This window comes from Bactrocera neohumeralis, chromosome 4 (assembly GCF_024586455.1).
Source record: "Bactrocera neohumeralis isolate Rockhampton chromosome 4, APGP_CSIRO_Bneo_wtdbg2-racon-allhic-juicebox.fasta_v2, whole genome shotgun sequence".
In the NCBI taxonomy this organism is placed as follows: domain Eukaryota; kingdom Metazoa; phylum Arthropoda; class Insecta; order Diptera; family Tephritidae; genus Bactrocera; species Bactrocera neohumeralis.
Window position 1 is genome coordinate 30,072,041 of NC_065921.1, and position 12,059 is coordinate 30,084,099.

The 12,059-nt window shown below is 38.1% G+C and overlaps 2 protein-coding genes across 4 annotated transcripts in view; both read left to right on the forward strand.

Annotated features, from left to right (window-relative positions):
- The window catches only part of LOC126756385 (putative fatty acyl-CoA reductase CG5065), a 28,338-nt gene extending 17,745 nt beyond the window's left edge, over positions 1-10,593 (forward strand). Inside the window, exons 2-7 of one of the 2 annotated variants that reach the window (XM_050469418.1) lie at positions 6,824-6,999; positions 7,146-7,239; positions 7,385-7,548; positions 9,098-9,886; positions 9,967-10,224; positions 10,299-10,593. In XM_050469418.1, the coding sequence (XP_050325375.1) occupies positions 6,833-6,999; positions 7,146-7,239; positions 7,385-7,548; positions 9,098-9,886; positions 9,967-10,224; positions 10,299-10,428 (1,602 nt within the window). In that variant the 5' untranslated portion in view covers positions 6,824-6,832 and the 3' untranslated portion in view covers positions 10,429-10,593. The remainder of the gene's footprint in view (positions 1-6,823; positions 7,000-7,145; positions 7,240-7,384; positions 7,549-9,097; positions 9,887-9,966; positions 10,225-10,298) is intronic. The other variant, XM_050469420.1, reaches the window with a different exon arrangement.
- Positions 10,594-11,145: 552 nt separating this feature from the next.
- LOC126756382 (oxysterol-binding protein-related protein 9) overlaps positions 11,146-12,059 on the forward strand; it is a 38,300-nt gene continuing 37,386 nt past the window's right edge. Inside the window, exon 1 of one of the 2 annotated variants that reach the window (XM_050469414.1) lies at positions 11,146-11,760. In XM_050469414.1, the coding sequence (XP_050325371.1) occupies positions 11,650-11,760 (111 nt within the window). In that variant the 5' untranslated portion in view covers positions 11,146-11,649. The remainder of the gene's footprint in view (positions 11,761-12,059) is intronic. The other variant, XM_050469415.1, reaches the window with a different exon arrangement.

Here is a 12,059-nt window from a genome sequence, read left to right on the forward strand (position 1 = left end):
CTTTTTCTAAGCAAGAAGCTGCTCATTTTCAAACCACTTTAGGTCATAGAAACTGCCCGATCGAACACAAAGACTTGTATGGAAAACATTTTCATATGAGAATATATTTTCACAAAATTTAGCACGAATTATTGTTTATGGGAAAATTGTTCAGGACGGATCATTTTACCATATACATAGCTGCCATATTTAGTATTATATCAGTCTGAGAACTCTAAACAGGTTGCAGACAATGCGACTCCCTTTCGTGCGACTTCTTCAATCTACTCTTGGAGAAAATAATACGAGCTGCAGAACTAAATATAGAAGAAATCATTTTCTATAGAGTATAGCTGGGATGATATTGATCTCATGGACTTCAACAAAAGCGCCGTTAGTTCTCCTTTCTCCAAAATCGATAAGGAAACGAAGAAAATGGGTCTGGTAGTGAACGAGGGCGAAATATTTGCTGTCATCAAACAAACAATCGTCTCATTCGCGACTCCCACAGTCATAACTTCGAAGACGTAGATAATTTCGTCTATCTTGGAACCAGCATGAACACAACAACAATGAAAGCCTTGAAATCCAACGCAGAATAACTCTTGCCAACAGCTGCTACTTCGGACTGAGTAGGCAATTGAGATGTAAAGTCTTCTCTCTACGAACAACAACCAAACTCTATAAGTTACTCATTATTCCAGTCCTGTTATATGGTCCAGAGGCATGGACGATGACAACATCTGATGAGTCGACGTTACGAGTATTCGAAAGAAAGGTTCTGCGAAAGATGTATGGTCCTTTGCGCATTGGTCACGGCGAATATCGCATTCGATGGAACGATGAGCTGTATGAGATATACGACGATATGGACATAGTTCAGCGAATTAAAAGACAGCGGCTACGCTAGACTAGGTCATGTAGTCCGAATGGACGAAAACACTCCAGCTCTGAGAGTATTCGACGCAGTACCCGCCATTTCGAGGGAAATCTCCACTCATTTTTTCCACATGTTTTTTCTTGTTTTTAATTCATTTTCAGAAGTTTTCTATAAGATTGCCACGCAGAACAAGTCTTGGAACTTGTTTTTTTTTACTAAAATGTAATGAACATAAATGTCAAATCATGTGTTTAGTTCAACAATTGGTTTGATAGCTAGCAGTCTCAGAACTCTAAACTCCTAGAAAACACATTCTTCATGGAAACCACATCAGATAGAATTTTTCTGGAAGAAAGAGAGTGCACGTTAGGAAGTTTTCTATAAGTTGAGCATGCAAACGGAGAGCCTTGGAAAGCCTTTCTAAGTTGTTTATAGGGCAAATACCAGGTATAACGAGTGAAAGTACCATATTTCTAGGACCCAAGTTGTAATTCTTCGTTGGATATTTCACCAAAGCACCAGATTTGACTGCTATCAGTCTGAGAACTCTAAACTGCCAGAAGAAACACCCTATATATCCAGTAAACCCGACACACACATACACCTAACTAAAATCTGGTGATCCACGGTGTCTAGGCCATCAGGCTAACCAAGCATGGGGCTGATAAACGAACAAACCAGCTAGCCAGCCGACCAGCCAACCGGCCAAGCACGACCGCCGCAGTCGGGAGCGTGCGGCATAGACAAAGTGAGACGCAAGCACTTGAAAATAAAAGTAATTGCGCCAACAACACTTCAGCTGTTAAGTGTGTACTTTAGCCAAGCTACCGAAAGCCTTCATATATGTATGTACATACTTGTATATAATATGTATGTATCTACGTATTTTTATATGTATTATTTGTAAGTGTGTTTGTGATTTATAAACACATCAATGTTTTTATTAAAAGTGCAATTGTTGCTAGCGTCATTGCCGGTGTTGCAATCGGTGAGATGACAAGAAGCCCGATTAAACGGCCATGCGAGTAGTCTTAGCGCCGACGCACACATACACATATGTATGTACATATGTTGGCTGTCGAGTTGCAACACGTGTGCTTTGGCTGTGTTCGGCATTGAGCGCGAAGCTGTTGATAATTTGGGGCCAAAGCGGCTTTGCTACTGTCTGTCTGTCTGTGATTGGAAGCGCTCAAAAATCAAAAAAGAAGTGACAGTCACTTTGTTTTTGCTTTCATTTTTGTTGTGAAGTTTATTGCGTTTGTTATTGTTGTTTTTTATTTTTTATTGTTTATCTTGTCTGATTGCGCGCCTTTTTCATGCACTCATATTTTTACAATATTCATCATGACATTAACGGCTTGCACTTTTGACGGCTAACTGTTGCATAACGGTTTATTGCATGTTTTAATTTTTTTCTTTCGCTTTTTATAGTTTTCAATTATTTTTTTTTTTGTTTATTTGCTGTTGTTGGTATTATTAAATAGTAACCCAGTTCCATGATAGTGAGCTTGTAAGTGCAGTCAAGTGGAATTACCGTTATGTGCTATTAATCAGTTCACCATATTGCAATGTTAAATTCATAACCGAACTTGTTATTTACAAGTTGTGCACAATTTTGCGTTTTTCCTTTTGCTTAGCGCATATTTTCGTGCGATTTCGCCTTACATTTTTACCGTTATATTCACACGTATATTATCTTTTGGCGGATTATGGTGATTTATGGTGGCTTTGAATTTCGATTGAGACTTGTTTTATTTTCTTTTTTGACGTCGAGAGCAGGAAAAATTTGCAAATAAATAATAGAGCAACAAGGCAATTAAAAGTGCATAAAAATTTCGAATAGTATCATAATTCAAAAATTGCATGCAATTTTATTTTGTAATGTGCTAACTCAAGCTGCTATAAACATACATACATACATACATTGGTACTTATATAAATACATATTCGATAGATTGCAGACAGCTTAGTTATTAAATTAATAGAAATGACTTTTTGGAACCCTTATCTAGTGAGATCAAGATCTTCTACATAACAGGTCAATTGAAAAGTCCTCTGCCTACCATAGCAAAACACATATTTTTAATACAAATTTTTTTTTTATTCAACATAGTTGCCTTCAAGGATGATAGACTGAATATAGCGACCCTCCAACTTTTCGATACCATTTTTGTGGTATGATTTGTTCTTTGCTTCAAAATACGCCTCAGTTACAGCGATCACCGCTTCATACGACGAAAATTTCTTGCCAGCGAGCATTCTTTTGAGTTCAAAGAACAAGTAATAGTTGCTAGAGGCCAGATCTAGAGAATATGATGGATGCGGAAGCAATTTGAGGGCCAATTCATGAATTTTTTCCATCGTTTTCACTGATTTGTGAAACGGTGTATTGTCTTGGTGGAATAGCACTTTCTTTTTCTTCAAATGCGATCGTTACTCGACGATTTCGTCCCTAAAACGGTCCAATAACGCTATGTAATTGTCGCTGTTCTTCCTTTTTCAAGATATTCAATAAAAATTATTCCATGCGCATCCCAAAATTCAAACGCCATAACCTTGCCAGGCGACTGTTGCATTTTTCCACGCTTTGGAGTGGATTCATAGTGTGCAGTCTACTCAGATGACTGTCTTTTGGACTTCATCCATTGTCACATATCGACGCAAGAACTCGAGTTTATTACGCTTGAACATCTCCAAACACTGCTCCGAATCATCAAGTCGTAGTTGTTTTTGGTTAAAAGTGAGCTCACGTGACAACCACTTTGCACAGAGCTTTCTCATACCCAAATATTCGGGAATGATATAATGTACATGTTTAGTTGATATCTTTACAGCCCCTGCTATCTCGAACAACTTCACTTTACATTCATCCAAAACTATTTTGTGGACTTTTTTGATGTTTTTGTCAGTAACAACCTCTTTTGGGCGTCCACTGCGTTCACCGTCTTCGGTGCTCATTTTACTGGTCTTTCCAACGGAGTGGAGGTCTTCCTCTGCGTCCCCTGGCGGGTACTGCGTCGAAAACTTTCTCTCGAAAACTAGTAACGTCGAATCATCAGATGTTGTTATCTTACATGCCTCTGCACCATATAGCAGGACGAGAATACAGAGTGACTTATAGAGTTTTGTTTTTATTCGTCGAGAGAGGAATTTACTTCTTAATTGCCTCCTCAGTCCTTTAATAGCACCTGTTGGCAAGAGTTATTCTGCGTTGGATTTCGAGGTTGACATTGTAGTTGCTGTTAATATTGATAGATAGACAAGATAGACAAAATTTTCTACGACTTCGAAGTTATGACTGTTAACAGTGACGTGGGAGCCTAGTTGCGAATGCGACAACTATTTGTTTGAAGAGAGGAGATATTTCGTCTTGCCCTCGAAAAAAAAAATTGCTTCACTCAAAATGACATAATTCACAAACTAATGATCCGACGGCTAACAAATTTATATACACGCCTTTTGAAGGTTAGGGCTCACTGAAATCATATAGATTTAATTCTAGTAGTGCCATTTATGTGTCGCTCTGGGGACTTTTCAATTGATCTACTATCACTTCCAGGCTACTCCAAAGACCGATCCAAAACGCTAACAATTCAATTTATGATCCCAAAAACTTTACCACCGTTTTCCAACCAAAATTAGTGATCAAATAGTGACTTCACACTAATAAAATCGAGTGTAATGAAAACCTGTAATTCTGCTAATCTCAAAACTATTAATTTTTGAATTGTATTGGTACCGTAGCTTCTGTGGTTGCATTTGATGTAGAGAATATCCTTTGGAACAAATCGAAGTATTCATGTCACGCAAATCTTTAGACAATGGAGTGTATATCAAATAAGTGCAGAAGAACTTTTTAATAACTTCAGAATAATATATGTAAAGTGAATATCATGGGTAGAAATTGGGATGTGCACTATGACCATTGAGCTCTCTTCTCTACCCTTAAAGACTCATTTAACCATAACACTGCAATAAATTTCTGCTTTGTATCGGGTCGTTCACTAAGTAATGTCGCTTGAAGCGACAGCTGGTCCTATTAAATTTTTCACAGCCAACTTAACCGCTTTACCGTTATATATTAAAAAAGCTGATCTTAAAAAATTTTCTTAAACTTTTGGAATATTTTGGTTTGGTTCCCCAACGATGATGAAAAATCGAAAACAGCATTGTCAGCATATTTATTCCGTAAAAGGGATGATGTGATGTATATATGATAGATATATGGATCGCCATTATCGAAATTGGTTTGTAAAATTTCGTTCCGGCAATTTCGATCTTGAGGGTACACCACGTCCTGGAAGGTCTCTTGAAGTCAATGTGGACAAAATAAAGTCGCAGGTCAATGGTCGAGTAACAACGCGAGAGATTGCTGAAAGTTTAAATTTGTCTAACGCGACCCTTGATAAGCCCATGAAACCTCTAGGAATTATTTCGTTTGACATATGGGTTCCTCATGTTCTTACAGAACAATATTTTCTTAGACGCATTAATGGCTGTGATTTGCTTATCAAACGTCAAAGATGTGATCCATTTTTGAAGCGCATTGTTACTGGTGACGAAAAGTGCGTTGTTTACAAGAATGTATAGCTTAAGAGATCATAGTCTAAAAAGTAAAAACTAGCTTAAGCTACTTCCAAGACCGTTAGTCACCAAAAAACCAAAGGTTATGTTTTCTGCTTGGTGGAATTTCAAAGGGATCGTTTGTTATGAGCTTTTGCCCGACAATATCACGTTTGATTCTAAAGTGTATAGTGACTGGCTGGACAAATTGCATGATGCACTCAAACAAAGAAATCGGGGTTGATCAATGAAAAAGGTGTAGTGTTCCACCAAGATATTGCGAGACCTCATACAAGTTTGATTTCTTGCCAAAAGCTTTTAGAGTTTGATTGGGATATCGCTCCAAACCCACCTTATTTTCTAGACTTGACACCCTCGGACTATTGTTCCGATCTCTGCAAAAATATTTGTATGAGAGAACCATCACTTCAAATCTCGACATCAAAAACCACTTGGATCAGTGCTTTTGCCTGCAACGATCAACAATTTTACGAACGTGGAATCCATCTTTTATCCGAAAAATGGCAAAAGTTATTGGATCAAAATGAAGAACACATAGGAGTGTTCATATGCTCCTATTTGAGTTTGTATGTACCCAACGTTTTTGAGCTTTCGTATGAACTCGCTTGGTCTAATGATCCTGAGCTCAAAGACCATTCCCGAGATCAGTAACATTTTGCAAGCATATCGATAACCTTAAGTCAATTACATTTAACGAGGTCAATAACTAATAATTACCAGGCAATAGGTAATCTCGGAAAATTGACCTTGCAAAAGATCATTGACCTCGTTTAAATTCAGTATAAATACATTTTTTATGAACCCCGAAACATAATCGGTATGCTAGGACCGACTAGCAGTGTGGCACGGAGGCCCGGAGAGAGTTCGGATGTGGCCTTGATCCATGAATTTGTTGATATTATATACATTATAAATTGTTGCAGAGCACCTAGCTCTCTTGCTAATTCGGGACCCTGGAGAAATTTTCTTGATTGATCTTCTCTTTTAGACTGAAAAACTTTTTATTTTGTTTGCAATTATTGTGGAAACTGCCAGATTGTTTGGGGTGTTGTTTGTCGTAATACTTTCCTTATTGTGCTTAAACTTATCTTTTCTCTCGACTAAAAACTCCTCAACAATTTACTGGTTCCTAAGTTGTAAGCTAGCTCTTTGGTAAAAGATCTCAGATAAATGAAGATTGTCGTCCAATTATGGTAGGTGTCTTAAAGTTAACCCAAAAAGAAAGACTGTTATACTTCAGCCAAGGACCAAAACATGTTGTAAAACATTATTAGGAAACACTTGTCGCGTAATCTCCATAATTTTATGTACTTCATAGGCTTTAAGTCCTAATCTCACTTTTTAGAAAATTTAATTTTTTTTTTTTTTTATTTTTTGTAGCAGAACAAAATGGCCAGCAAACCGAAATTCAGCTTTGAAAGTGAGCCACACGTAACCATCGACGATGTGGACGACAATGACGAGGACCGGATTGCTGCAAGCTTCGCCGGACGAACACTATTCATAACAGGCGGCACCGGCTTCCTTGGAAAAGTGCTGGTGGAAAAATTACTCAGGTAACTGACACCAAAAACAAACGTGTCCAAGACCACGAAATGTACGTGTCGCTGCGGCTTGCCACGTGATGGCGATTAATTTGCAGCTAAATGACACGAGTGCATTTATCACTCGATTTACTTACACATCTATTTACGTTTTGCAGGTCCTGCGGTCAGTTGAAGAAGATCTACTTGTTAATTCGACCAAAGAAGGGTAAAAATCCGCAAGAACGCATCAAGGACATTTTCAGTAATGTGGTAAGTGATGAATTCCTCACTTCACCCACACCCCGTCTCCTATGCTTAATACCTGAAAAAATGCTTGCAATTAGTTTGCTTGTTTATAACGGTTTATAACGGTAAATACTTATTTTTGTCTCTCTCTCTCTCTCTCTCCCGAAAGCTATTCGACATGGTTAAGCAGCAACGCGGCGAGGCACAAATTCTTAGCCTTGTGGAAGCCATAGAAGGTGATGTTCTGCTGCCGGGTTTGGGTATTTCAGAAGAAAATTTACACAAACTCCGTGAGGAAGTGTCCATCGTTTACCATTGCGCGGCGACCATACGGTGAGCTTTGGAAAATTATTTTTTATTAAACATGAAGCTCTTTTTCTAACTAAACAGTCACCAACGTTCTTCCAATACCTTCGGTTATAATGGCTGGCTGTCACGCCATACTGGGGGTTACCGGTCTTCGTACATAGAAAACGTCAACGCTTTTTGAGAACTTTAAGAGCGGCTTGATGTCTAATTTTGATACTTTAACTAGTCCGTTGAACTGCAAAGTCCATAGTTATCTAAGCATAGGAGGTTTTCTAGTGTCTCTCTCAAGCCTACTTCCATGCACTTTATGCGTTTATCGTCGCTAGTCATGCCCATCCGGCTCGCATGCGATGCCAGTAGGTTGTGACCTGTCATTAGACAAACAACCGTCCTACGGTCCTTTGGGAACATGCGAGTAAAAGCATGCGCATTATTAATTGAGTCTCTTGGTTGTCAAGCATGTTATAAGGATCTCGGTCCGTACACACTTACCGATCCAAACGGGGTTAGATCGCCGAAAGAACAGCCCTTGGTCGGATGAAATCCGAGTCAATTCCGGTGCGTAGAACCGGCTGTCGTGGGAATTGGTCGGTCCGTCTGTCAGCCCCTTTGGAAATTTCGTTGTGTATCGTTTTTTAGTGACTCACATTTCCTGTACTAGTTCGGTGGCCAGATGGATAGCACTTTTTACAGTCTTATCAGTTATTTGTTTCCGGAAATTCCTTTATGTTTGAGAACCCAATACATTTGCAGCCGCTTTTCAGCAGCCACTAAATCTACTGCCTCCCTGATTTTAAGTGAGCGTTCTGAGCTATCTCAGCCGCTTTCTTTACGAGAAAGTCCTCTGCCGTTTTCCGGAAGTGCAGTATTTTCTTGAAGGGTCGCCTTAGATCCATTTCCGAGCAATAAATTGCTTCGTATTTTCTTGAAGGGTCGCCTTAGATCCATTTCCGAGCAATAAATTGCTTCGTATTTTCTTGAAGGGTCGCCTTAGATCCATTTCCGAGCAATAAATTGCTTCGCCTACTCCATTAGCCATTTTTGAACAGCTGACTCTCATGCGTATGTGCCACCCTCTTTTAGAGTGACTTAAAACCTTCTCCCCCCTAACAAAGCATAAATGAATAAGGTTTTACTCGTCAACCTACTGTCAATAGGTGGTAGTTTGTGTAACTTTCTAGTTCTGCCGTCATCTATAAAGACGTCAGTTCACGAAGACCAGATTTTTGGGGAATACATGAGAAATTATGGCCGATAGTATCAGAAAGAAATACCTAAGTCTATTTAGGGATAAAAGATAGGGAAATCCATCTAAGTTAACCCTCCAAGTATAATATGTACATCGATTGTTCTATTAGAACTGAAACTCTCTTAATTAGAGACGTATGAGTAGCTCTTTTTAGCAGTGGTTAAGCTTTTGAATGTACATATGTATAACTGTGATCTTCAAATACGTAGAGCTCTCAGGGAAAAATTCTCTTAACGAAACTCGACAAAATCAGTTTAAAACTATCTTTACGCTATCTTTACTCAATAAATATTAATAATTCAACATTTTCTTCTCTTACAACAGTTTCGACGAGCCCTTACGCAAAGCGGTTTTCATGAATACACGCGGTACACACTACATGCTGGGACTGGCGGCTACAATCAAGCATCTAGACCTAATAGCTTACGTCTCCACTGCTTACTGTCATCTGCACATTAAGACACTCTACGAGAAACCCTACGATCCGCCAGCAAATCCTCACCACGTCATGCAAGCTTGCGAGTGGCTCAGCGATGACGAAGTGTCTACAATCGAGAAGAAAGTCTTAGGTGACATACCCAACACTTACGCCTACACCAAATCTCTGGCTGAAGCGCTGGTCGTGGAGAAGTTCAATGAATTGCCCGCCGTGATACTGCGGCCATCCATTGTCATACCGATCTGGAAGGAACCGCTACCCGGTTGGACAGACAATATAAATGGACCGACCGGCTTGCTAATTGGCGCCGGCAAAGGTGTCATACGTACGATGTACTGCAACTCCTCGGGTTATGGCGACTTTTTACCCGTGGACATTGCTGTTAATGGCATGCTGGTGGCTAGTTGGCGTTTTCTAACGGCCACCGATCACAGCAAAGTTAATCGTGTGGCGCATATGACCAGTTCGAATGATATTAAAGTGTCGTGGAATGAGATTATCGAATGTGGTCGTTGGGTAATTGAGAATAAGATACCGCTGAATGGTGTGGCCTGGTATCCGGGTGGTTCCATGAAGTCCAACTATTATTTGCATGTCGTGTGCATGGTTCTATTCCACTGGATACCGGCGTTGTTTGTGGATGCGCTGTTAATACTGTTGCGGTATCCGCCAGTGTGAGTTTTTTTTAATTTATACGATAATAAATTGTTTATGAAAAAAATAATAATTTTTTTAATGTACACCCGCTTTCTAGTCTCTGTCGTGTGCAGAAACGCATCAGTAACGGTTTTCAAGTCTTCGAGTACTATGCGAATAATATTTGGAACTTCGATAACACCGAGGTGGTTAACATACGTACGTTGATGAATAAGAAGGAACGGCTCACCTATGTTATAGAGAAGATCGACGTGAATCTGATTGATTATTTTACGCAGTGTGTACTCTGTGCACGCCGTCTTATACTGAAGGAGAGCGACGACACCATACCTGCTGCTAGAAGGCATATGAAGATGTACGTTATTGAGTTATTGTGTAATAAAAATAACATTTTAATTTATATATAAAAAAATTATTTTTTTTTTATAGCATGTGGTGCGTGGATAAGCTCGTTAAAGGTCTATGGATCGCACTGTTCGGCTATTTGTTATATCGTTACGTGTTTGCCGGTTATTTTAATAACATTGCGACATTAGCTCAACCGCTGGAGACATTTTAGTCTGTTTTTAATACTAAAAGTAAATTGTTTTATTATTGTTTACATTAAGAAAATAATAGCATAATTTGTATACCAAATAACTATATAATCTGTTGAGTATTTGTATTTGTATAAAAAATAAAAAAACTACAAATGCTTGTTTTTAATAAATCGAAACATAATGGATTTTATTTGTTTTCAGCATTGCAAATTTACAATCACTACAGTTAAGTAAATAAAATAAACACTCACACGGCCAATTTATCCTAATATTGAAAAAAAAAATATTTCCTCAATTTATTTGAATTTTGCCTACCTAACGGTACAGTACGAATATAAAAATAAACAAATAAAGTAAATTCGATAACTACATGCTGTACTAAAAATTATAATCATTAAAATTATTTCATTTGAATCATCCTGTGTACCTGTTATTTTATTTATTGAGGCCTATTAACTTTTACGGAAAATCGCTACCAATTGGCAATGCAGAGAAAAACTAAAATATACGCTATATGCAACAGTTACAAAAAATCTGTTTTTTACCATATAATTTGGAAGCAAAAAACTATATGTTATTGTTAATTTTTGTGCTCAGCACTCTTTTTAACATGTTTCGATTTCCAATCGTTTCAGTGTTTTAATTTTTCGCCAAATTAGCAACATTCGTAGCAATCATATGTTTTCCGGGCAGTATTTAATTAAAGTGTATGTGAGATTCTTCTTGTTTTCCAGTTTAAAATTCTTCTCAACAAAAATTTTGATTTGTTTAAAATATCAGCTCAAACAAGGACACAGAGTGAAATATAAAAAGTGTCGTGAGAAAAGCGCAAATAAATGAAATTTCGTAAATATTACTAAGTCAAGGTCGCGTGCGACAAAAGCTGCACTGAAACGAATCCGTGTATCAAATCGAAAGAAGATATCGTGAATGTGTGTTATTCACGCAAAGGGCAATGCAGCAAAGACTGGGACAACTTCAATTGCAGGAGAAGCAGATAAATTATACGTCACAATTAGCATTGTTTAACAAAAGTAACTTTATTGTGTGTAACAAAAAATTCACTACTTTGCCTGTCCGTTTTTAGTTAATTATTTATATTAATTTGCATTAAATAGTAAGCAGCAATAGAGTAAAGTTGCGTCACCTGCCGGTATAGGTGCTGATTCAATTTACGGTGCTTATTTACATATTTTACGCTTTCATTCGGTGCTTGAACAACAAACTCAAAAGTGCAAATCATGTCCACCACGCTGGAGGGAACACTTAGTAAATGGACAAATGTGATGAAAGGTTGGCAATATCGCTTTTTTGTGCTAGACGAGAATGCTGGCCTATTGTCATACTATACGGTGAGTTCTGACCTTGAATGCTAGCCAAAAATTTTCAGCCGCTGGTTATAAATGCGAAACATAAAAAGTGAAAATATAAAATTAAGGGCGCGGCAGCAGTTAATTACGCATCATGATTAATGCAGTCGGTCCAAATATAAATATACATACATATGTAATTGTGTGCATGGCTCAATGTATTTAATAAGCGTTATCAAAGCATACTGCTTTAGCAGCGTATAGCTGCAGTAAGTTAAATCCACTGATAACTTTAATTACTTAGTTTGTTGATAACTGCTATTATGATGCTCTCAATATGT